We start from the raw sequence: 24,564 nt of genomic DNA on the forward strand, positions 1-24,564 counted from the left end.
AATGGTTTTGAAGATGTCTGTTAGAAGGAATCAGGTGTTAACTAGTGCTGATTTGAATTTTGAACAATTGTTTGATGTAGAAATGTCTCAGTGGTTGAATTCTTGAGAAACACACCTGCGCAACTTGGGTTCTCTGCTGGAAGATAATAGATTTTTCTCTCTTGGCTGGGAATGAGTTGCTTTCCAAAGTGATGGAGTTTAAGTATCTCAGAGTTCTTGTTCACATGGGTGTGGGTGTTGTACCACACTGTTGTGGGGCAGACAGAAACAAAGCCTTTGATTTACCAGTTCATTTTCAAGCCATCTATTGTCATGAGCTTTGAGTTGTGCCTGAGCTCACCCTTAGAGATATGGTGGAAGCTTGGACATCCAGATGCCTCAGGATGCCTCCAGGGCATGTCCAACTTTCTCATCTGGCTTGGGAATGCCTCTAGGTCCCCCATGAGGAGACATAAAACTGTGGACTGTGAAACTGTCAATGCAATTGGTGTGATCTTTTGACTGCTAGTGATCTTTTTTTTAGCAATTTTGCTGCGTTCCAAGATCTCAGCAATAACCTTGGTAAGTTACTGAAACAACATCCAAAGCCACAAAATAATTTACTTGTAATTTTCCTTCAATACCAAGTCCTGTTGGGCCATGTAGTGGACATGGATTAAATCCACTTGACTTTCGTTTACTTTGAAGAGCTTAATATGTTTGAGTGTTCTGTTGGGTGTGACAATTGCATAGGGTTGGAAAACTTTCTGGTTGATCTAGTTGGGTAATGTATTTGTTATTTTGTATGAATGGTTCTTGTGAATTCTGTAGAAAAATGTGAACTTCAAGAGTTTTTTTGTTTATATAACAGAGGTGAATTTGTGAATAAATGATAATACACAAGAAGGTAATTGTCAATCAAACTTAAATATTTATTCATAAAACTCTAAGTCCCGCTACAAAAACAGAGAACATTACTGAAAAATCTTACAGCTTTCGTTTTACATTTTCCCCCTCAACAAGCACTATTGTATCCCTTATGATATATAAAAAGACAAAACTATACAATGACCAAATTTAATAGTGTCTTTGGTACAAACTGTCAGTAATACCTTTGATTACAGCTCCCTTCATGCTCTTGAAAAATACCAACATTGGGTTGTTTACCTGTGTTGGGCAAACAACATCCACATCAAGAACTATGTTAAAACACATCAACACTGAGACACAAGCTGACAGCTTTAAACATTTTCCCAAACTTGATGCATATTGAAAAAGGACACAGACTTTTCATGAGCAAGTGGAAGACATTTTTGTGGTTGTGGTTGCTAGCAGAAATATTAATTTAACCAAAAACATTTTGAATAATACACATCCCACAAAACAACAAAATCTTCACCAACAGTAAAGTTACTTTCAGACCCAAAGCAACATCAATATTTCGCCATTTAATTAGACCACTAATTATGCTAACAGTTGCACGGTGCTACTCGTGTTTCCCATTACAACAAACCACACTGATCTTACACAAATGGCAGCCATTTTGGACATTTTAAGTTGTACTTTTATTTTAATTAACAGCAGATGAATAAACATGAGGATTTAAGACGATACTTAATGGTCAAATTTAGCTAGAAACTTTGGGAACAGCTTCAGCCACAGGTAGCTAGCTAGCTCACTGGTTAGCCAGCAACCAGCTGTCTAGCTGGGTCTGGATTTCTCTGGAAATTACCAAAATGTGTGCAATTTTAGGGTAATTTTTTCATCTTGAATATTCAAAATGATTAATATGTGTGAATATAAATTTAACCCCAAAAACTGAACATTTTAAGTGTGACATTCCAGGATCAGGGAGCTGTAACTGAAAAGCATTACTGAAAACAACAAAACAAATGCAATATTGGCATATTATTTGTCTCAAGTGCTACTGAACAAACATATAGAAATATACAAAGTCAAGGCAAGCCATGACACAAAACATACCACTGCTGATGGGCAAGAACCCTCTCCTTTATATTTTTCGTGTGCGGTTTCAACAAAAACATGTCCATAAAAAAAAGAAAAAGAAAAAAGACGTCTTCTTTATAACAGATTGCATCAAGAAGTAAGGCACATGACGGTAACTTAGGGAGTTTAGGTTTAGAGGAGATTACTTATGGACTTAAGTTTGAATTAAGGCTTTATTCTAAACATATTCAAAACTTAAGCTCAAGAAGTGATTACCAAAACTAAGAAAAAAAAAAAAACAGGAAAAAAACGAGAATGAAAACCACAAACCTAACTGTCAACTCAGGTTGGACTTTCAAAAATTCGGACCAGTTCGTTCAAAAGTGCAGCGTTCTTTCGAATCCAATCTGGGAAGAAATAAGGTCTTCAACCAGCAGCAGTGAATATATGTACATAAAGATATATAGATATATATAGTGTATATATTACATTAGTAGTGTGTGTGTGTGTGTGTGTGTGTCTGTGTCTGTGTGAGTGTGTGTTTGTGTACAGCGAGGAGACATCGCACAGCAAATCTCCTCTGTTTCCAATCGTCCAGCAGCGTCACCATACGGAGACACAGTCTCTCTTCATTTCACATACTTCCTCCTGTCGGTCCGTTCGTCCTTCAGTTGGTCGTAAATCTGATGGAGTGAAATCAGGAAGAGAGAGAGAGGAAGACATTTGGTAAACAAATGATCTGAAGGAGGACGACAAGGACACATCATTCTTAATTACTGAGGATTAACCTCCTACAGGTCCCTAGAAACCAACCAGGTATCTAGAGTTAACCGATTGAGTCATTCTTCAAGCAAAAATTCACTTATTCCTGCCTCTCAGTTGTGAATATTTGCAATTTTTGGAATAAAAACTGTAATTTTTCACCATTATCTGACATTTTCTACACTGAACAATCAATTTATTATAAAGAAAATAATTTGTCAGATGCATTCATAATGAAAATAACTGTCAGTTGCAGCCTTACAGTTCTGCTTTGATGGAATAATACGACCTTGCCCTAGTTTTTCTGCATGCTAATTACTTGACACAAAGAGAATTTAAAGCACTTTGATTAAGTACAACTTCACAACAAAGTAGCTCAACATTTAGTATAATAATTAAAGTCATAAACTAAATTATGACACAGTGCTGTACTGTCTCATGGATAAAAGACAAAGAAACGCAGCCGACAGATGATGACCAATTGTACAAAAAAACAACAACAAACAAACAACTAAAGGAAGCCAAAAAGAAACCACTGCCAGAAATATGACAAAATAAAACGATCATGCAAGGAAGCAAGAGAGAAAACGAACAAAAGAAAAACTACAGAGTTGACTGATGAAGAAAATGTTGAACGTACTTTTGGTACCTGGCAATGATGTGTGTGACCATCCTGTCCGTGATACCTGGACAGACGTCCTCGGCCCATCGGATATTACGCTCCAGCTCCTCGATGGCCAAACGCTGCTCAGAGTGCTCCTTATGCTGCTGCTTCAACTACACAGAAAACAATAAATACAACTGTGTCATCTGCATCTTAAAGCCTCAGTCTGGAGTAAAGAACTGTAACTGTACTTTATTTGATTTTTGGTTATGATTTTTTTATTTAAGTGTCCATAATGTGTGTGTATTAACCTCAGTGAAGACAGGAGAGATGACTGTGGCCAGACTGGCAGATTTACTCAGCTGATCCTGAACCTGGATGGATGAAGAGGAGGAAGATGAGAGGGAATAAAGATGAGTATGAGAATCACAGCAACAGAAATGCTACAGCATTATTTCATAAATGAGAAGCTTTAGTTTATACTTTCATCCTTCAAACATTAATTCATTAATTCATCACACTGGAGTAGACAAAATGAAGTGAAATCAGCCAGTATTTTCTTTTCTCTTTTCTTTAGTTCATCAAGTTAAATTCAGCCATTTTGACTGAATGTAAACAATAACACACAGGTGACACTGACCGTCCCGTTGAGGACCTTCCTGCCCTCCGTCTTCTTCTTACGGACAGTGGTGAAGGACCATTCAGGAGACTCACTGTTCTCTTTATTACTGGACTCACTTTAACACACAAACACACAGTTCTGTTACTCACTGAGCCTGTGCTAATATACAGCAGCTGTATTTTGATCTTCTCTGGTGTTATCAAGCGTCTCAGATTAAATGTGAGTGTTTGAAAATTAACTCTCTTCCTTCTCCCATCAGAGAACTTCTGTTTGCTGACACCAGTTAAAAACAAACAACAAAACTGATGGAGTTACCTGTCAGAGTCTTCAGAGCTGCTGTCGCTGTGCCCCTCCTCCTTCCACCTCCTGTACCTGTCGATCAGCTCACTGAGGTAGGACGTCTTCTTACAGTGTTTGACGATGAACTTGTGTTTGAGGAGCTCCTTGGCTGTGGGACGCTGTGAGAACAGAGAGCACAGAGAAAACATTTACTCTAACGTCAGTCTGGGTTGGTTCAGAGAAGAAAAAAAGAGTGTTTGACTGCAGGTTTCTAAGCACAAGGTCAAAGAGTCAATAATTATAATAATTATCTATCAGGTTTGGAAATGTTACTTCTCATTAAATGCGTCTTAAATGGTTTATAAATGTATGAGAAACAGAAAATAAGAAGGAGAAAGAAAAGCAGCCATCTGTCCACCAGGGGGCAGCAGGACACAGCTACAATCACACAGTGAAGTGGAGCTGGCTTAAAATGAATGAAATGGAAAAATATTTATTATAGAAATCCTACAGAAAATGAATAATATACAATATCAAAATCCTGTTCCTTATACTTCTGTATAATGCTGAGAGTTTGGTAGTTGTTTTCTTTTTATTCATTGGAGTGAATTTTTGACACAGTCTTTGCATGTCTTACAAAGCTGGGGTCCTTGTTGAGACAGGCCTCGGTGAATTCTTTGAAGCTCTTGGAGAAATCTCCGCTCAGCGTTGGAGGTGGAGATTTGGGGATGTGGAAGAGCACTCGCATCGGATGCATGTCTGAGTTCGGAGGTTCGCCCTTAGCGAGCTCGATGGCTGTGATGCCCAGCGACCAAATGTCGGCCTGGAGAGACACAGAGACACAAGTTTAATACTAACAAGAATAAAAACCTTTGGCACAAGATTTGACAACTACTGACAGTGAACCCTCAAACTCTATAACTAACTTTTGATGAGCTTTTTGTAATTTTGATATAGTAAATCAAAAGGGTCAAAATTGTAGTGTGCAGATGTTTCCTAAAGTGTTTTATTGTTGGTACGTTACAGACGGAAAATTACCAAGACAATTCTGAATTGGAAACATGAGTTTTCTTGGTAATTTTCCGTCTAAAGATTATTTTCATTAGCTGTTGATCTGCTGATTATTTTTCTGATTAGTCAATAATCATTTTGTCTGTAGAATGTCAAAAAGCAGTAAATCCTCAATGCCTCTCAGAGGCTGGCACCGTAAAATATTTGGTATTTTTGCTTAAAAGAAAATGGTTTTTGATTGGTAGTGAAACATGTTCTCAAAACTGGAGGTGGTGTCTTCAAAAAACAACTCATTATGTTCAATTTATAACAATATAAAAACGGATAAAAGGAAAATCATCACAGTTGAGAAGCTGCCAGCAAATGATTAAACACTTAACAACTTAATTACCAAACTGGTAATTAATTAAGCTAAAGTTTGTTCACTTGTGTCACTGCGTGTTAGGAATTGAGGTGATGCAGCTATTTATCCGTGAAGGCAAACACACAGGGAGTCAGGTGACTTGGATCAGAGTTGTGAGCCTGACTTTTTTTGTTTGGACAACGTCTGTAACACCCACTAACCATATGTCAACCTGACCAACACACGCATACAAAAGTAAACACAAAGACACACACACACACTCACTCAGAGGTTAGACATGCACACAGGTTTGAATGTCACGTCTTCTCAACTTGCTCCAATAACCATGTGTTGGCCTGGGTAAGACACACAGACGTTGTACAGTCGTAGCAGAGCCACTCAGTGTCGCGTTACAACAGGATGCTTGGTCACCGTTTGACTGTTAACTCCACCAGCTCCATTACTGCTGCACACTGAACATATGGCTGCTTGTGGTCGAAGCACAGAAACACACACCACGTGTCGTCTCGATGTCGCGGATGCACTGAGTCCTACTAAAAAGTAATGGAAGGGCACCACGTGTCGTAGCTTCAAAACTTTAGCCTAAGATCCGGTTCTGACAAATTCAGCCGGAGTGTGACAGGATGTTATCATGGGCAACAAGTTTTCAGCGTTGGACCTGAATATGAACATCAAGAACGATTGTGGTGTGACATATTGGAGTCTAGGACAAAACATGTCAGAAATGTGGCACTTTCCTGCCTACTATCACGTCTTCCACAATGTCTTCCTTGACATTGACCAATAGGAGAACAGCGCTCAAATTGTAATGTCTGATCGCAGCTTAAAGAACTTTTGCAATGGTCTCCTTGTTGTGAGGGGGCTGTTCTGGCTAAAGCAGTTTGACGTTTTGGGGCATGCTCATTCAATTTCCCTACAAGATTTATCTGAGATACAAAACTGAATCGATGGACTGACTAGCTTAGCTTAGCATAAAGACTGGAAACAGCTAGCCTGGATCTGAATGAACAAGATATAATGTGTTAATTTGTAAGTTTTAAGTGCTGGCAGGAAAATTTTGTTGGAGCCAAGCTAGCTGTTCTTCTTTAGTCTTATCGTGAAGCTAAAACTCTCCTGGTTCGATAAAGGAAATTCAAATCGGCAACTTAATAGGTCAAACTACAGACCTTAGGGCCGACTGAGCCAGCCTGACCTCATTGCTGTTCAGCAACTTTTCATGTCTTGTTGCCCTGTTGCTTTTACTCTGTTCACGGTGTTTGCCTATCGCCCTAACAACCTCAGCCACGTGGATTTGGTGTTGTCTCTGGCTTTGAGGTCGTTTGCATTATTTCCACAAACCTCTTGGTTTTTATTTGCATGTAATAGAAACACCCACACTTTCCTGCTGTCTCAATTATCCTCATTGGGACATGACTGTCCACTTGTTTTCATTCTAGAGGGGATTCCCTCGTCTCTGCCTGACACAAAGCAACTGTCTCAAAGAGAAATCCCAATATGCTGCATAATAAATACACATAACTCAAACAAACATTCATGCATTCATAGCTGCACCTGCTGTCATCAAACACACACACACAAAACAAAGCAGCTGGTTTAAATAGTTGGATGTGATGCCCAATGACAAAGTAAACAAATGTCTTTATGGCATTACATAATGAGGTGATGTCTGCTGGTCGGCTGTTTGTCTTTGTTTGTTTCAATACACGTCTAAGAAAGGTAGGTGTGTGTGTGTGTGTGTGTGGTGTGTGTGTGTCTAGTTCAGTGTGTTTTGGAAATAAGGCAAATCCATTAGGGTGTTTGTACTTTGTCTCTTGATGTGGTTTGATTCATGTTGGAGTGCGTTGTTTTAAGATTTGTGTGTGTTTTAATGGATATGTGCGCCCATGAATACTGTGTTAGTAATATATGTGTGTGTGTGTGTGTGTGTGTGTTATGAAGTCACAATGTTACTTTCATCCTCATACGCCCAAAGTAAGTAAACGTCTTCCTGTGGATTTGCCACTCCTGTATGCGTCATTGTAATTTGTTAGTCACGTTTTTTTTGGTCTCGGACAGATGAACGATTGAAGCAGGAGATCAGATAAAGACGGAGATAGAGATGAAAAAGTTCTCTAGAAACAAAACATCATAACATATCTGTCAAAATGTTTATTTTAACTAGACTTGTCTGCTGTACTATTAATTAAACATACTGATAGTTTTTAATAATCATAATACAATAAACATGAGACAAATATCCTAGTCTCACAACCAGCCAATGTAATAGTATAAAGTGATAATTGTGATAAAGGCAGAATGTCATAGTTATATAGTCATTATTTTAATCAGGAATTTAACTTAAACTGTGAGGGATATTGTTTCAATCTTCTATAAAGGGAAGGAAGTCTGACCTGTGCAAATACCAAAGAACAGTTTGCAGACGCCACTAAGAGTTACGTAAACAACACATGTAATCTGATCAGTTAGAACACGCTTTAAAAAAGAACTGGCATTGTGTTGAAAGGACTGTGTGTGTTATTTTTGATGCCTGAACTCACAGCAGATTTTGTAGCTTAAGGCCTAAAATGTCATGTAGACTTGTACCATTCCCATTCAGCAGTATTTTGACTGAAAGCTACAATAACTGACTATATGTACCATATGTTTTAAAGATACACTTTCAGTCAGAGTTGGTTTTGATCTGGGAAGATATTTGGGGATTGTGTAGACACAGAAGTGTGGGTGGTGGTCATTAGGAGTTTCAGTCATTGTTGCTTGTTGCTTGTTTGATGCTAAACTTGAAATATTTCTTTTAGACTGGAAGAAACAGCTGTTAATGCTTTTGTTAGCTATGTAGCAATAGCTAAAATGTACATATACTTTAATGGAACGAACGTGGTTAATGACTCGTAGTCTGTACAGGTGACTGACCTTGGAGTCGTAGGCGGACTGCTGAATGACCTCGGGAGCCATCCAGAATGGCGTTCCCACGAAGGTTTCCCTCTTGATCTGCGTGTCCAGTCAGCTGCCCGGCCACCCCGAAGTCTGCTAGCTTCACCTGACCGTGCTCCGACAGCAGGACGTTGGCAGCTAGAGAATTATCATCATTATTAGTACTGATTCTGATTATGTGCTTGTTTCTTTGTGTCAAGGGAAGGGAATCTGTAGTAATAAAAACTAAAGGTAAAGAATGGTAAAGAAGGTAAAGACAACTAAAACCAAATAACATCAAATAACAGAAGTAAAAGTTGAGAATAGAGTCAGATGCAGACAGTAATCTTACTTTCAGCCTATTCATTCTCTTTCTTGGGTCAGATTCCTGGTACACCAGTGTCTATTTTGACACCACAACTTGGGAGGAGCTAAAGTCAGAAATTATACACATCCTGACCTTAAATGAAGGAGTCTGAATCTGCTTTATGGCAGGAAGAATCTGGGAGCAGAGGGTGAACGGGTGCTGCTTTAGTCCAAACAGACCTCGGGATAATTAGACCGAATCCTAAATGTGGTCAACCCTAACAGAGAAATCAATAGGCTTAGTTTTTTGCTCTTGAAAACCACTTAACCACTCAGACTCAAAGCCCAACACAATTAAGTACCACTCCACTCGATCAGACTTTGGACTGTGTTGGGTCTTGGTCCTTTAGAACCAAGTGGACCCGTTAAGACCTCTAGTGGGAAGTGTAGGATCCAGGGTTCTGTAGAGGTTGGACTCTTTGTATCCACCAGGCAGTTAAAGCAGACAGTCAGTACAGTCATTCGTACCTTTGATGTCTCTGTGGATCTTCTTCTCAGAGTGTAGGTAGTCGAGCCCCTTCAGGATCTCCTTCAGCATGGTGGCAATCTGAGACTCGTCAAATGGACCCGCCCGAAGCTGTGCGCACACACACGCACACACACCGAGTGATGACACAGGTATAAAACACTCATTGATTTGCCGGAGGCTGCACGTAGGAACTCAAACACACCCTGTTTAGTTTCATTTAAAACAAGACTGAACACATAGAGTTAGGTAACCGAGGACACCCCAAGATCAGAAGTATTACAGTATATTATCATATAAGCCATTTTTATAGTGTATTCACATCCATTTCCAGCTTTGTTATTGTATTTTCCCGAATTACTGCTTCATGGACTTACTCTTAGAAACCATTGTAATCCTGATTTGTCATATATTTGTTGATTAGTTGGAAACAAATGTGCTTTATCATGAATGAAATGAGTAATCATAGGAGTCTTTGAGTAGTACAGTCTCATCCAAAAGGTTTCTGACTAATCCTAGGGAATAATGTTCCAGAGGGTGGCGCCATAGTAACCATTTGAATTTTAGAAAGTTGCATCTTTTCAAAATGAGTAGATTGCAAGTCTTAAGTCTCAGTACAAAGAAGTAAAGTCAGTTTACTGAATTAAATCAGTAAATGTTGGTGAAATCTGTTTTAAACACTCACCAAGTCGAGCGCTGAACCTCCACCCAGATACTCCATGATGATCCATAGTTTACTGCCCTGAAAGAAAGAGAATATGTTTTCTAAATTGACAGAAAATGCAAAGAAAGTAACAGATAATTTTGTCAGTCTGTTGCTTGAACACTTGAGTTAAAGGTGCTTTTCAGTACATAACTTTGATAAATGAATTCAAGGCATTGTGCTGAGATTTTTGACCACAACGGAGCGATGTTTTTATCCCAGTTTTATTTGTATTTCAGATGTAGTAGCAGATTGTAAACACAGAGTCTGTCTTACCTTCAGATAGGAGCCGTAGTACTTGGTGATGTAAGGACTGTCGCACTGACTGAGAACTGTGATCTCCTGCTGGATGTCCTCGATCTCATCCTCAGCCTCTTCCAGGTCAATGGTCTTTATGGCAACAACACTCTGAGTGCGATTATCGATACCTTTAAACACCTGGAGGAGGAGGAGGAGAAAGACAGTAAAGAAGTGTTTCACTGACATCCTTAAATACAGTCATAACTAACAATGAACTAAGTATAGTGATAAAATGTGAAAAATGAAACCTCACCTCTCCAAAAGATCCTTTTCCAATGCGATCCAATTTGGTGAACAACTCCTCTGGATCAATCTGAGTACTCTGAAGAGGGGAGACAAGAAAAGACAGAAAGAATATTCAGTAAAAGTATTTTTTTCCCAGGAAAAAAAAAACAAAAACATATATAAATATAGAATTTTTTAAATTGTCTTAGGTCGAATATCTCCAAATTTCTTCTCTCTTGCTCTCAAAATAAGGTGAAGTGGACATAATGAAATACAGTACGTGTATATTACAAGCAAATCTACTCATTGCTCTGAACTGGAAAAAATACAAGTGATAGGATAATTATTAATATCTGGGTTGAGGAACTGAGATAATTTAAGTGTTGATGAAGAAATCTGAAAACCTCCTTGTTATTATTATTCTCATACATTGGGTCATGTTTATGTAATGGTGTACCTTATAAGATAAAACTGAAGTTAACTTTAACTTATTTATCTATTTATTTAGGTTCCTCTTGTAAACATATTTTTATTTATCTATATATTTAATATTTGTTTTGTAATTATTGAGACATATATACATAATCTGGGTATATGGATGTAAAAAAAGAGAAAAGGGAGAAATATTTGCTGGAGAAATTGATAATGAAAAGGTTATTAAAAATAAAAAAAACACATATACACATATCCTAAAATTCATGAAAACTAGAATTTAAACAAAAGTGCAAAGCGAATAATAAAAGATATTTGCATTAAACCTGAGGTACTTTGAATACAAAGTCCAGGAAAAGTGGAGTAAAAGTTTTACATTTAACAGTTTCCGTCACATTCCCACCAACTTGACTGAACTCACTTATTTTCTCACACACAAGACTTTTGCGACACAGCAGCCATGTTGTCGCCACAGAGCTACACAACACCACACACACACACACACACACACACACACTCGAAAAAAAGCCATAAAACGCAGAAGGAAACAAGCATGACAGTTAAAGATAACAGGAACTGAACACACACACACACACACACACACACACAGCTGCCTGACTGCTCACACACACACACACACACACACACACACACAGTATAGTTATCTCTCAGGGCTTACATTCATTTCCTAAACTCTACACTCTGTCGCGGCTGTGGTTGTAAAACTAAAAAGGCAGCAACTTTACGGGAATAAGGCGTCACCATGCAGAGTTCATGAATGTCACTTTTTCCACGTTGTGTTTTTAAACTTAATAACATATTATGTCACATTTAAAAACTCTCCCAGTCATGACTTAACACCTCAGCCTTAAATTCAACATTTGTTGTATATGCTTTGTCCCGAAGGTAGCACCAGAAATAACGCCACAACATCAGCAGCTTTACTTCCTCTGAGGAGCCTGAATGCACTCAGCACATATTTTATTTCTTATGCAGAGGTGTACATTTTTGTCGTGCCTGGGGAAACAAGAAGGAATCACAGAAATCAGGAGGTTAATCCTCTGGGAACCATGATTATCCATGTAGTTAGAGTTTGAGATAAAGTACCTGAACCAAAAGAGCAGCTGATGTTACTTATTTTAGCCAGAAGCTAGGATTAGCTAATTCATTAATATTTAATAATAATTAATGCATGTTAACGAGGCTGAACCTGCAGTTTGACGGCACATGATTGTATATTACCCATGATCCCCTGCTTCTGGAACAGGAAGTGCTCTCGCTGTAACAAATCACCAAACTCTGTTTCTAATTGTTGATATTTCCATCAGTTTCCTGGCTGGATATCAGAGATGAACGCTGGTTTTTAATGACTTAACACTCAGAGGGAGTCTGAAGCTGTTATTTTAAGCTATTTTAAGGTAAATTAGCGACATAATAAGCTAACTGTTTTGAACTTGTTCTTAAAAAAAGGACTAAAACCACTATCTAATTAATTTTCCATCAACTGATCGACTAACTCGTGCAGCTCTGTATCATTGCTGACTATAATGCAACACACAGCAGTGAATTAGCTCCCCTCCCCGTCAGTATGAACCATAGAGAGAGTTTTAAATGCTGCCGTCATGGCCTCAGCAAGCACTTGTTATGCAAGTTAGAGCAACACAAACAGAAAGCGTGACACACGCTCACATTTTCTCCTTAAAACTCCCACGAACTGTTTGGGGAGAACGTTTAATAAACACAACCACAGAAGTGTATGATATTCCTATGATGCTGTACGAGCTTCCTTTCTGAACTAAAAAAAGGAACAGTCACAACACACACACACACACAAAAACACACACAGCACCCACAATGATGCCACACCCTGTCAGCAAATACAGTGGTTAGTCTCTAATGATACTTTTAGCTTGGTACAGAGAGACGAAGAGAGGACAGATTAGAAGAAGCAAAGATGAGAGACGAGTGAATACAGAGAGATAAAATGCGAGACAATAACACGGGAATCCTCATGAAACTCACGACACAATAATATAAATAAAAGCTCGCTCATGACAAAACACCAAACATCACCTGGAGAAACAAACATCTCTAAAATGTAAAAAAAAAAAAAAAAACTTTCAATAGCGCTAAGCATACATTTGTTTGTACATTAAGTTTTACAAACAGCTGGGATCAAACACAGTTTTAAGAGTCTGGGTATTTTTAACACACACACAGAAGAACATGAACACATCATTTAAACGCCATAAATCATCAAAGGGCTCAACAGAGCAGTTTAAATTTAACTCAAAATAGAAAATAACCACAACCTACTGTACAACCTCAACTAAAATGTATCATGTGTAGGAGGACTTTTCCTGCACGTCTTTCCCGTCTATGTCTGCACTGTCAACTATAAAATAAAAAGTACCATGTAGACGCGGTTCCAGTGTATCGATATCATACGCACAACACATACACCTGAACAAAAGCATGAAGAACAGTAAGGGCTGGGTATTCTTTGAAGTATTTTAATATGTGAATGGTGAGTTTGTATTTTCTGTTTTTGGACAGTAGTAATTAGCGCCCTGCCCACATGGACTCATAAGACATGCAAAGATATTGTTGCCGTAGTGAAACATTTGAACTTCTAACATTGGAAAAATACTGCAAATAAAAACTTGTCTTCCTGGTTCTACAAAGAAAACATGGTGCAAAAAGCCATTATATTAAAAACATTCCCCATAGATAAGCAACTAGTGAGGAAACTACCATAAATGGGGGGAGATCATTTCACCTACAGTACCTGAATGCAACTGTGCACAAACAGAGCTTTGACTTTTGGTTAAACTTCCTTTCGCACACATGAGGTTTTGCACCACAGTTATTTTTAGCTGTAGGGTTTGGAGTTATGACTCCACCACTTCAGATCAGGTTGAAATATCAACTGTTGGATGAACAGCCATCAAATTTTTCTCACAAATTCATGGTCCTGAGAGGGTGAACACTGTGAAGACTGTGGTGATCGTCTGACTTTTCTTCTTATTTCCTTCTAATGCCTTCTTATGCCTAAGATGCTGAACTTCTCCCCAAAGCTCCCAGCTGCCTCTGTGTTCACTTTCACCTGCTCCGAATCATTAGATCTTGATCAATGATCTTTATCATTCCCTGTAAGATCATGAAGTTTAATGTCATTGTGCAATTCCCAGCACAGTTCGCCAACATTCAACCTGAGCAGAGGTGTATTCAGGCACAGTCATTTAAAATACCTGGGCGGTTGTACAGTACCTGGAACATCTTGTCCTATTGTCCAGTTTTGTAGGCGTATCATAATTACTGGTGAAACTATTAACCGATCAATCATTTAAGTCATTTACAAATACTCTTTGTTTTAGGACACCTGAACAATTAATCGATTATCAAAATAGTGTCTTTGGGTTTTGGACCTCTGGTCAGACAATAGAAAGTGTGTGAAGATTACAGCTGCAGTTAATGATCACTTTAGTTTCTATTAATCTTTTGTTCTACAACATGTCAGGAAACAGTGAAAGACTCCTGTTGTAACTTCCTTAATTCCAAGGTATTGTCATCACATGTCCAAACCCAAACAAAGCATTCAGTGCCATATTTTGGCACTGAAAGCTTTGTTTGTTTCAGTTTTTCATCCCCACAGCAGCTGAACTTTGGCACAATATCGACACTTGTATTTTCATGAACTATCACAAAATTACAAATCACGTTATGATGCAATATCAATACTTCCTTTTGTGTGTGTGTGATCCTGTAAAAATGAGAACATGCTTCATGTTTCACCTCGAGCCAGTAAAGAAGCTGTGCTCAGATATCAAATGTGATGTAATGATATAATAACCAACCTACTGTGGGGTTTCCCCTGGAGGCCGTGGGCAAGAGGCTATGGACTCTCTGTCTCTCTCTCTGTCTCTCTCTCTCTTTTATCCCTATCATAGTAAACTTAACATCTTTATCTTCTGATGAAAAAGCAACTTTACCCACTGAGCACTCAGTTCATTATGTATTTCAGCCTATTAAGGTTTGGAAATGAGGAAATTAAGTCATGACAACATCAACGAAAAGGTTATGTTCAGTCAAAAAGTCCCATGTTTGATTACAGCCATGATAAACTCTGAGAAGCGCTTTCACATTCATGCAACGCTGGTGATTATTTGACGTAATGAACCAAATCAAAACAGGGACTTTCTGAATCAAAGATGAATCAAATCAAGAATGTTTCAGCAGATTTAGTCAAAGGTCCTGTGAAAATCTTAAGACACTGATCTACTATTTACTACAGTAACAATTAGAATTCCTTCACTGGGTTTACAGAATAATAAATAAAACTCTTTTACAGAAAATAAACATGAAGGACTGCACTTGCAAGAGGGTTTATATAAATGTGAGAGGCTACACTTTGACCTTTCTGTCTCAGTGTGGTGAAAGAACAAGAAGGAGAGAACGAAGTTAAATATTCAACGCTGGCTCAATCATTACAGACCATATGGTCTGTAGATTAATTCTGGATTTCCACAAGACTGAGACAGATCATGTAAAACCACCATCTTTCACAGTCACAGACAGCTCCAGTTAATGTTTCACTGCGGGGGCAAATAATTGTTAAGGAACTGTTAGCCGGACAGCAGTCTGGGACTTTAAATTTGAGCTTATCAGATATTCAAGGAGAGTTACACCAGTGCAAACAAACCCACTTTCCAGATTTTAAAAAGGTGTTTCATTGTTAATGTTTAACCAAAGCCACAATGTCAAAGAGTGTGTTTAGATTACGCTGCTGGTTCTGATAAACCCTTGGCCATAAATCCCCCAGCTTTGCCTTCAAGGAAGTACATGGAAAATGATTAAATAACTATCAATTAGATTAGAAGCAGAGAACTCGCTGAGAAAGCTTGTTGTGGAGTCTCTTCACTGTGCATCCATTAACCTGAGCTAACTGTTGGATAGCTAACCACCCAGCAGGATCACAGGATGAAGACACAAACTGTGGTGCGAGAGCAAAAACCTTTCTTCAAGCCAAGCAAACTCACCTCTTTGGGTGCTGAAATCATTTCTTTTACAGTATATACGTCCAGTGGCCAACTAGAATCATTGTCTCATGGTTGTATGCCAATCTTGTTTTGTGCGGTCACAGTGACCTTTGATCCTTTAATCACCAACCTCTAATCAGTTCATCTTTGAGTCCAAGTGAATGTTTACACCAAATTGTGAGACATTTCTGCAAAGTGTCAGTGAGATATCGTGATCACAAGAATGGGACGAAACAAACGGACGAATGTTTGGACGAACATAAGAACGTACGGATGTAAGGACAGACAACCTCCAGCCAATGGGATGGAGGCATAACAAAACTTTCTCTCCTGTGTAATATCACTGAAATGTTAAATGATGTAAAAAAATTCTACACCTGACAACAGCTGTATTATTTTTAAGTTGATGTGTAGGGTATTCAATTGAGAATCCACGTTCCAAAGTACAACTTCAATGCAGCCTGGTTTGTGTCTAATGCAACATGGCTCCTGCCTGAACAAGTAGGAAACCAGATTGTGAAACTTCATAAGCACAAGACAAAGTTAGCTCAGCAGATGAAGCAAGCTACAAACAATCTAAATATCTAAACCAAAACAAACACAAACTCGTCTCCTAAACTTTCCTATGAACAACTGACTGGTTTAGACGCTCGACCACAGACCTCCTGATATGAGACAAGGATAGAAAACACTGTCAGCTGGTCACATGCTTTGAATCTAAACACTAAACAACATGAATCAAAATAACATAGAAAAAGAGGAACTTGTATGATCTTGTCTGACTGAACTAACCACAGCTGCTCTTTGCTTCATTCTCAATACAAACCAACTGTATGATCTTCTTCAATCACAGGCAGAACGTCCCTGCTGAAATCCCTGCCACGCCAACTCACTTTAATGAAGCAGAAATCACATCAGAGCTGCGATTAGCCAATCAACAGATGATTAATCAGATTTTTCAAGCTTGACTTGGTTTAGATATTCAGGGTGGGTGGAGGAACTGTTTTACCAGTCAGAAGCTACAGTGTGTGATGGCAGGTGCATGAAGGTCGCTCAGTAAAAACATGTATAAAACCATGTCATTTTTAAATGTTCTTCTTTTAGATTTTCATGAGAAACAGGCCGTCAGCAAATGTGTTTCATCGTAGTTTCTGTTGACAAAATTAATCATAATTATAGTATGATAATCTTTATTTGTAAAAGCTCAATCTTTATTTATTAACTAATAAAAATTTGAGTTAAATCCCATTCTAAAAAGAAGGTAATAAAAAGAGTAAAGTAAAATCAAGTAAAACCTCAAATAAAGTCGGGACAGTCTCTTGGATAAAGGTGTGTTTTAAAAGACGTCACTAACACTAAATTTACTGAACAATACCAAACCTTTGCTCTTTGTTTGGACGGCAAACTTTGGCATACATTAGAGATTTAAATATTACAGTGGTACAGAGAAACAGACGTAGATAAGAGGTGGATTCAGGTCAAAGCTGCACAGATAGATTAAGCAAAAAGAGGGAGGCAGAGCTGGGTTTTAAAGGTCAGTGAACTCTGGTCCGTCCAACATGCGAACATTCAGCTGCCCAGGAAAACTTGGACAAGGCTGTGGAAACTCAGTACGACTGAGTAAGTGAGAGGGGATGGGGGTGTGGGGGGGTGTCCATGTTTTTACTAACAACTGGTGTCCAACTATCCAAACCAAAAAGCTGTGTGTGTGTCAGAGGTCAAAGGTCACAGCTGCTGGAGGAGGAAGTACAAACACAGCATTCGCGTCATGTGAAAATCTCACCACTCTGTAACATTTCCCTTTAACAAAAACATGACGTGATCTGTCGCTTCGTCCTCCATGAGAAACTTTTCCCCAGACTCATTATTCACACTGGATGTGGTTTTAGAATGTGATGTACAACAAGTGTGGGGGATGTTTGTTATCCACTCTCAAATGACGGGTTTAAATATAGCAATCTGCTCTACGTCTGGGGATCATTAACTCGATTTCAGTACCAAAACCCATAGCATTTTTTCTATTTCCTGTAATAAAAGAAGCAAAAGTTCTCACAATTAATCGCTTTTCTGCTGAGAGTTAGATGAGAGGATCGATAACACGCTTTGGTGCACGTTTCCTACGGATCCAATTATTTAAATGTGGTTAAATATAAGCCATATGAAGAGGTCTCCTTGTAGAAACGATTAATTGATAATGAAAATTACTGGCAGGTGCATGAATACTACAACATTAGGACGCTGAACAGTAAAGAAGGGATTAGCATTTGATTGAGGTTGTTTTAGCCGATACTATTCAGTTCATTACTGATTCAGAAATATCTTAAATATCTCTAAGGAAAATATTGCAGCCTGTTTTATTTTAACAACTTTAGGTCTTCATATGAGTATATGCCTTAAAAAAAGAGATCCTCAACACTTAAGAGAAAAAGGACTCAAACTTCTCAGTGCTAAAGACACTGAATCCCTACTGGCTTCAGAGTTGATGTTTTCAGCCGACCTCTGACCCCTCTCAATGAAGAAAAACAGAAAAGAGAGAGGACTTCCTGTCTCTGGTAAACTGTACCTCCTGCAGGATATCAGCTCTTCAGTTTTCAGCTAAACTTTCCCGCGCTCTCGTGTTGAACCTTCCTGTAGTAAATCAGTGATCCTCAGGTACAGTACCAGCACAGGCCGTCTGCAGCGTGGCAGACATAGCAGGGAGGCCACGTGAAGGCGCGTCCATAGAGATGGCCCTGATCAAACACCAGGGAGTGTCCTCCTCCTCCTCCTCTTCTGCTCTTTGTAATCTTTACAGCTGCACCTTTCTGCAAGCTCCAGTTCTCAGGCATCCCGTCGTGACATAATCACAGGCTCCTCCACCAGACTGAAACTTGAAAGACACTTGACTTGTTTCTGGGTGAGACTTTATCAGCAGCCTGCAGCCAGCTGCTTGTAAGTTTTGATTATGGAGGGTGAGTCAGTTTTTCTGCGGTGTGAATCATAGGAGAAGGTTTCTGCTCTCCCCTGCTCCTGGATTTGGTTTGTTTACGTTCACATTTTCCTAGACCAGAACTTGTAAGCAGATGACACAAACAGCTCCCGTGCTGAGTTTGAGTAACTTGTGACAGGAGACAACTATCACGTCAGATTGGGCAAAACATTAAGATCAGACAGAGGTTTGAGTCACTACAGTCCTGAGTTTCTTTGTAACTGCTGATAAGATACAGTTTAAAACCAAAAGCTGTTTGATTTACTGTCATAAAAGACCAGGAAATTGACATTTGAGACATTTGAGAGGCTGAAATGAGAGGATTTCATCATCATTTATTTAAAAATGACTCAAACCAACGGTTGCCAATTAACTTTCTGTTGACAGCAAAGCATCACAGAGGATAGAGGATTTTCTTTGTGACATATAATAGTATACCTAATATCTTTGGGTTTTGGACTGTTGGTCGAACAAAACAAGGAATTAGCACATTTCTCCTTGAGCTGTGGGAACTCAGAACGTCGTGAATTCCTGGTATTTTATTGACAAAATAATTAATTGTTTAACAGCTGTGGACCTAAACCCGATGGTAGGCCAAAAGGATCTGGGCACTTGGGCCAGTGTCTGTGGACTTTTGTCATCCCAACAGAGTTTAGATACCCTCAAGAAAAACAACCAATGTCTATTTCAAGAGTTGAAGTTCCAAGTTCAACAGCTTGGCACCTAAGATAAGACACTAAACGTTAAACTAACAGTCATTTCACAAGCAGCAATAAAAATGTGTTCCCTTGAACCTTTTCCAATATGTGGAGTCATTCAAAGGGTTTCCCATAAACGACCAGCACAGCGTCAATCAATTCAATAATAAAAGTCTAATCGCTGTGTCGTATCAACTGTACACTGTGAGTCATCAGGTTTTATCAAGCGAGAACAGCCGCTGGTGTCACATCATCCATCAGAAAGATTCAGTTTCTACTGTTTTGCTACTAAACAGCAGCAACTATAAAGCAACAACAATTGTAAAAACTAAATAAAATTTTCTTAAAATGAAATATTTTGAGTGTCAGTACAGACACAGATGACTGAAATTAGTGAACAAGACTATAAACACTAACATAAGCATGCTAGCAATAGCAATGCTAACATGTTCATGTTTACCATATTTCCAATCTTAGTTTAGTGTGTTAGGATTGATAATACTCGCTATTTGGGACTGAACACAAAGTTGAAAGCTCACCAAAGTTATTGCAATTCATCTTGAGGGGAATATGACAATGTGTAGCAAATTTCACAGAAATCCATCCAATAGTTTGATTTGAGAAGCTTGAGGCAACAAATGTGAAACAGTAGAGAACAGGTCCTTGATTTTTGAGGCCAGTGTAGATATCTGAGGGTTCACGGTCTTTGATGCAAGGATGCCTCAAACGTGGTAATCAAATACAGTTATATTGGTTCCAGAGGTTCCAGCCTCATAAAAGCCACTGGGCTGTGTTTATATCCCAACACTGCGACACAGTACTCTGACCATGTATCACAGTCACGGTTATCTCTCGAGCTTAGACTAGACTAGACTAGACTAGACGACTTATGATCTTTGATGATTAATACTCTCGGAATACATAGCTGAACCTCATCTTGTGATCAGTTTATTTACAAAGGAGACAGTCAAAACGTTGCAGTGTCCATTAAATATTTGGCCCTCGCTGTGTAATGTAGCACCCTGACTGTTTTTCTCTGAGGGCTGATGTTCAGAGCTGAAATGATTCGTCAATTAAAAGCTCAACAGAACATTAATCTGCAATATGTTTGATAATCAAGTGATCGTTTTAGTCATTTCTAAGCAACAATTACAGAAATCCAGCTTTTCAAATGTGAATATTTGCTGCTTTCCACATTGTTAAACTGGATATCTTTAAATTTTGGACAAACTATCAGATCAAAAAAGGAATTTAAATATGTAAACTTGCACTTTGGGAAACTGTGATGGCCATTTCTGAGTAGATTCTTATAGTTTATCGAACAAATCGACTAATCATCAGAAATGATTTGCAGAGAAAACAATCGGATAATGTCACTTGGCTCAAATTTAATTTGAGGACAGATCCCTTGTTTTAATGTTACATCTCATAGAACAGATATCATTTCTTCAGATGCTGTTAGAGGTGGTCTGTGTTTCAGGCTAGGTTGTTCGCCTCCACTATAACTCGCAGTGAGATACTCTGAGCGAGTTTATAAAAAGACATTTGCCCAAGGAAGAAAATGGTCCAGTTGAACAATGAAGCGTATTATCAACTGACTGCGAAAGCCAAATAAAGAGTCAGCTGAACAACTTGTGTAATGATTGCACAGTTTCAAAATTACATCAGGCTAATTGTTCTTCATTATGTAATGTTTCGTCCGAAAACGATGTGGAAACCAGTGAACAGAATCTGTGATGGACCAACAGCACACAAAATCATCGGCTGTCTTATCTGATATTGACTAAGCTTTAGAAAACATGTTCTGTGTTGGGATTTCACAACAGAACAGTATTGTCTGATGATAAGAAAAAGGAAAAAATGAAGCGTCATGGTGGCTCAGAGATCTGTAACTGTGTCGTCCAAACAGGGACATTTATATCCCTCCACAACCTTTTCTGTTATGGAACTGAGTTCAGCAAAATGTCCAAAACAATACAACTTAACAAAGGGATGAAGTAACTCAACTGTGACTCTAAACAACATAAATATACCCTGTTGGACAGTATAAAGGTTGCAACACAAGATTTCTCATTATTGTGTAATCTGAAAGACTGTATTTTGATTTATTGACTGATTAGTGTAGATACAAAAAATCTACGACTGCAACTAGCAATTGTTTTCATAATTAACTAATCTGCAAGAGAATCAGAGAAAACGCTGTCGACAAAACACTTACTGATCCTCACTTTTTAAGTTGAGATGGTAAACTCGTAGAGCTGGATGAGAAGGTCAAAAATTATATTTGGATAAAGATTTCTGTTTTAGCTGATACCGAATTTCTTACGATAAATGACGAATCATTATTTCTTTCGAGTTTGAGGGCAGATTTTTGCTCCTGAGTGAAATTAGAAGAAACCAGATGTTTAAATGTGATTTTAAATGTGATGAAACACTTGTCAAATGCATACTTCTATTCCTGTGACGTGATTGGTTCATGATTCATTTTTGTGCATGCTAATGCGATCTAAGCATGGTAATTAATTGTATCAAACATTTACCATTTGTAAAACGTCTACCACGGAAAATGATCACATAATTTTATATCGCGATATAAAATTAAACTTATCAGCTGCGTTTGTGTTTCTGAACACCTCATTAACTTTTCCGCCATTTAAACAAAAATAGCAATAAAATGTCAAAATTTGCAGACTTCAGACTTTCAGAATGAGATCGATGTGTTGCTTTCCTCTGTCATATATCATTGAAAACTGAATATTTGGGGAGTTTTTCAGGACGTCACCTTCACGTTTGCCATATTTTTTGAACAATCTTTTAATGTTTCATTGACGATTAATCTAAAAAATATAACCATTAGTTGTGGCCCCGGTCAAAAATGTAATCTATTTCCTGTTCCTTACTCAATTAATCAAGTTGTTTCAGGATTACGCAACACATCCTACTACGCATCATCAATCTTCTTGGCAGGTATAACAGACATGTCTGTTGGCCTCGGCGCTGCAGCAGCTGCTGCCGGGTGTCAGGTGTGTGTTGTTTTAACCAGCCCATGACACCACCTGTCCCCGCCCACCTGGGACAAACAGAGCAGGCAGAGCGAGAGAGCTGACAGACAGGCAGCCAGTCCCACAGGTAGACACACCTGAGAGCCGGCCAAACAGGAGGCCAAACGCAGGGTTTTAACAGGCTTTGCTAGGCAGCAGAGACAGAGTCTTTCTGCTGATTTACCTCCAAACATTTTATGAGATATTGTACAAATCCAATGTTAAAGTATGTGACACAGAATATCCTATAGATTCACCACAGAAAGTCCAATAAAGTCACTGCTGAGCAATACAGGTCACCCAAGAAGTATTATAGGGATACCATAGAGGCACAGACACACCTAGTACTTAAGGAGTGCAGTCCTGTTTTAGCTCATATCATAAAGTAGATAAAGATACTGAGCTATAAATAAGGTTAAAATAAGCTCTTAGGCACAATGAGTCACTGTGGGAGTATTACAGTGATGAATAACACACAATAAAAAAGTCTGTTTAAGAAATTTGAAGGATCCAGAAAAGCCAAAGGTCACAAAAACATCACCTCACACACATAGGGCATTATGACAGGAGGTAGAGACGCTATATCAACAATATGGGGATGTCTGAAACACCAGAATGTCTCTGTAAAGTCAGTTTGGAGCAACAGAGCCACATTATAAGTAATCACATGCACCCTATAAATAACTATAAGCGTAATTTATAGATAAAATAAGAGGGAAAATAACCATTAAGTCACGTTTTAAAGCACTAAATGAATCTTTCATGGTTATTACACTGGTATAAACACCATGAAGTCGCTGTACATTCAACTTTGAGAACCAGCAACACAATATAAGTCATTATATGAATATCCCAGGAGACATTAACATCGTTATGTGTCCATAAACTTAATTTAGAGCACATGATAAGTCAGTATAAGAACATTATAGAGGAATCTGAGGGGGCTGTACAGTCAGTATAGAGCACTAGAACCACATTATAAGTCAGTGAAGATACTTTGAGAGGAATAAAGCCTCATTTTCAGTGAGTAAATTTAAATTACAAGGATGTGATAAGTGTTATAAACACCATAAGATCTACATAAACTCAATCTGGAGTTCCAAGCTATGAGAATATTGGAAGGAATGAATTAAAAGTTCATTAAACTCAACATAAAGTGCCACAGGACCTATTAAACATCTCTTTATAGTAACATAATGAGCAGATAAATGAACATCATAGGGAGTTTTCTTCACACTGGGCGCGGAGGCTGACGACAGTTCATTTGAATAGAGAGTGCTGGAGGTTTCTATCTCGCACCAACACCTGGGAACGGTTTTAATATATATAGGAAATGGCCTGCGGTTGCACAATGTCCCCTTCACTGTTGATAAACTGGTTTGGTTTGCTCGGACCGCCGCCTAAAATGACCGAGAGAAACCCTTCCAATCTACCCCCGCGTCCACCTTAACGCTTACCTGCATACCAGGAACTTCCATGGTTACTTCGAAGTATGAACGCCCTTTTCCTCCTCCAGGTTTGGCTGTTTCTTCTTCTTCTTCTTTGGCTCTTGCTTTCTTTTATTTCCACTTCGAGCTTACAACCAAAGAAAAGTCCCAAACAGCTGGTTTAACTTCGAATAGATTATATCCGATGGGAGAGGCGGTTTGTTCGCAGAGAGCAGCAGCAGCAGCAGAAAGAGAAGAAGAAATGTACAAACTACAAACACACACATACACATATACACACGTCCTAGGAGAGTCTGCAGCAACAAAAAAAGTGTTGAGCAAACGGGCAGGATGACGAGCTGGTTACTGCCTACTTCAAGGGAGGAGCGACAGTGTCAGCTCTGAATTTAGATGTTTACTG

The 24,564-nt window shown here is 38.6% G+C and overlaps 1 protein-coding gene across 1 annotated transcript; it reads right to left on the bottom strand.

Moving 5' to 3' along the window:
- Positions 1 to 887: 887 nt before the first annotated feature.
- LOC108902783 (serine/threonine-protein kinase 26-like) lies at positions 888 to 24,475 on the bottom strand. Its single transcript, XM_018704779.2, is given in 13 exon segments — positions 888 to 2,609; positions 3,338 to 3,465; positions 3,604 to 3,666; positions 3,933 to 4,029; positions 4,230 to 4,372; positions 4,831 to 5,016; positions 8,479 to 8,565; positions 8,567 to 8,637; positions 9,313 to 9,421; positions 9,996 to 10,052; positions 10,290 to 10,451; positions 10,567 to 10,635; positions 24,174 to 24,475. Coding segments are annotated over 13 exon segments (1,209 nt in total). The 5' UTR covers positions 24,195 to 24,475; the 3' UTR covers positions 888 to 2,593.
- Between the last annotated feature and the right edge of the window lie 89 nt (positions 24,476 to 24,564).

This window comes from Lates calcarifer, linkage group LG14 (assembly GCF_001640805.2).
Source record: "Lates calcarifer isolate ASB-BC8 linkage group LG14, TLL_Latcal_v3, whole genome shotgun sequence".
NCBI lineage: Eukaryota > Metazoa > Chordata > Actinopteri > Centropomidae > Lates > Lates calcarifer.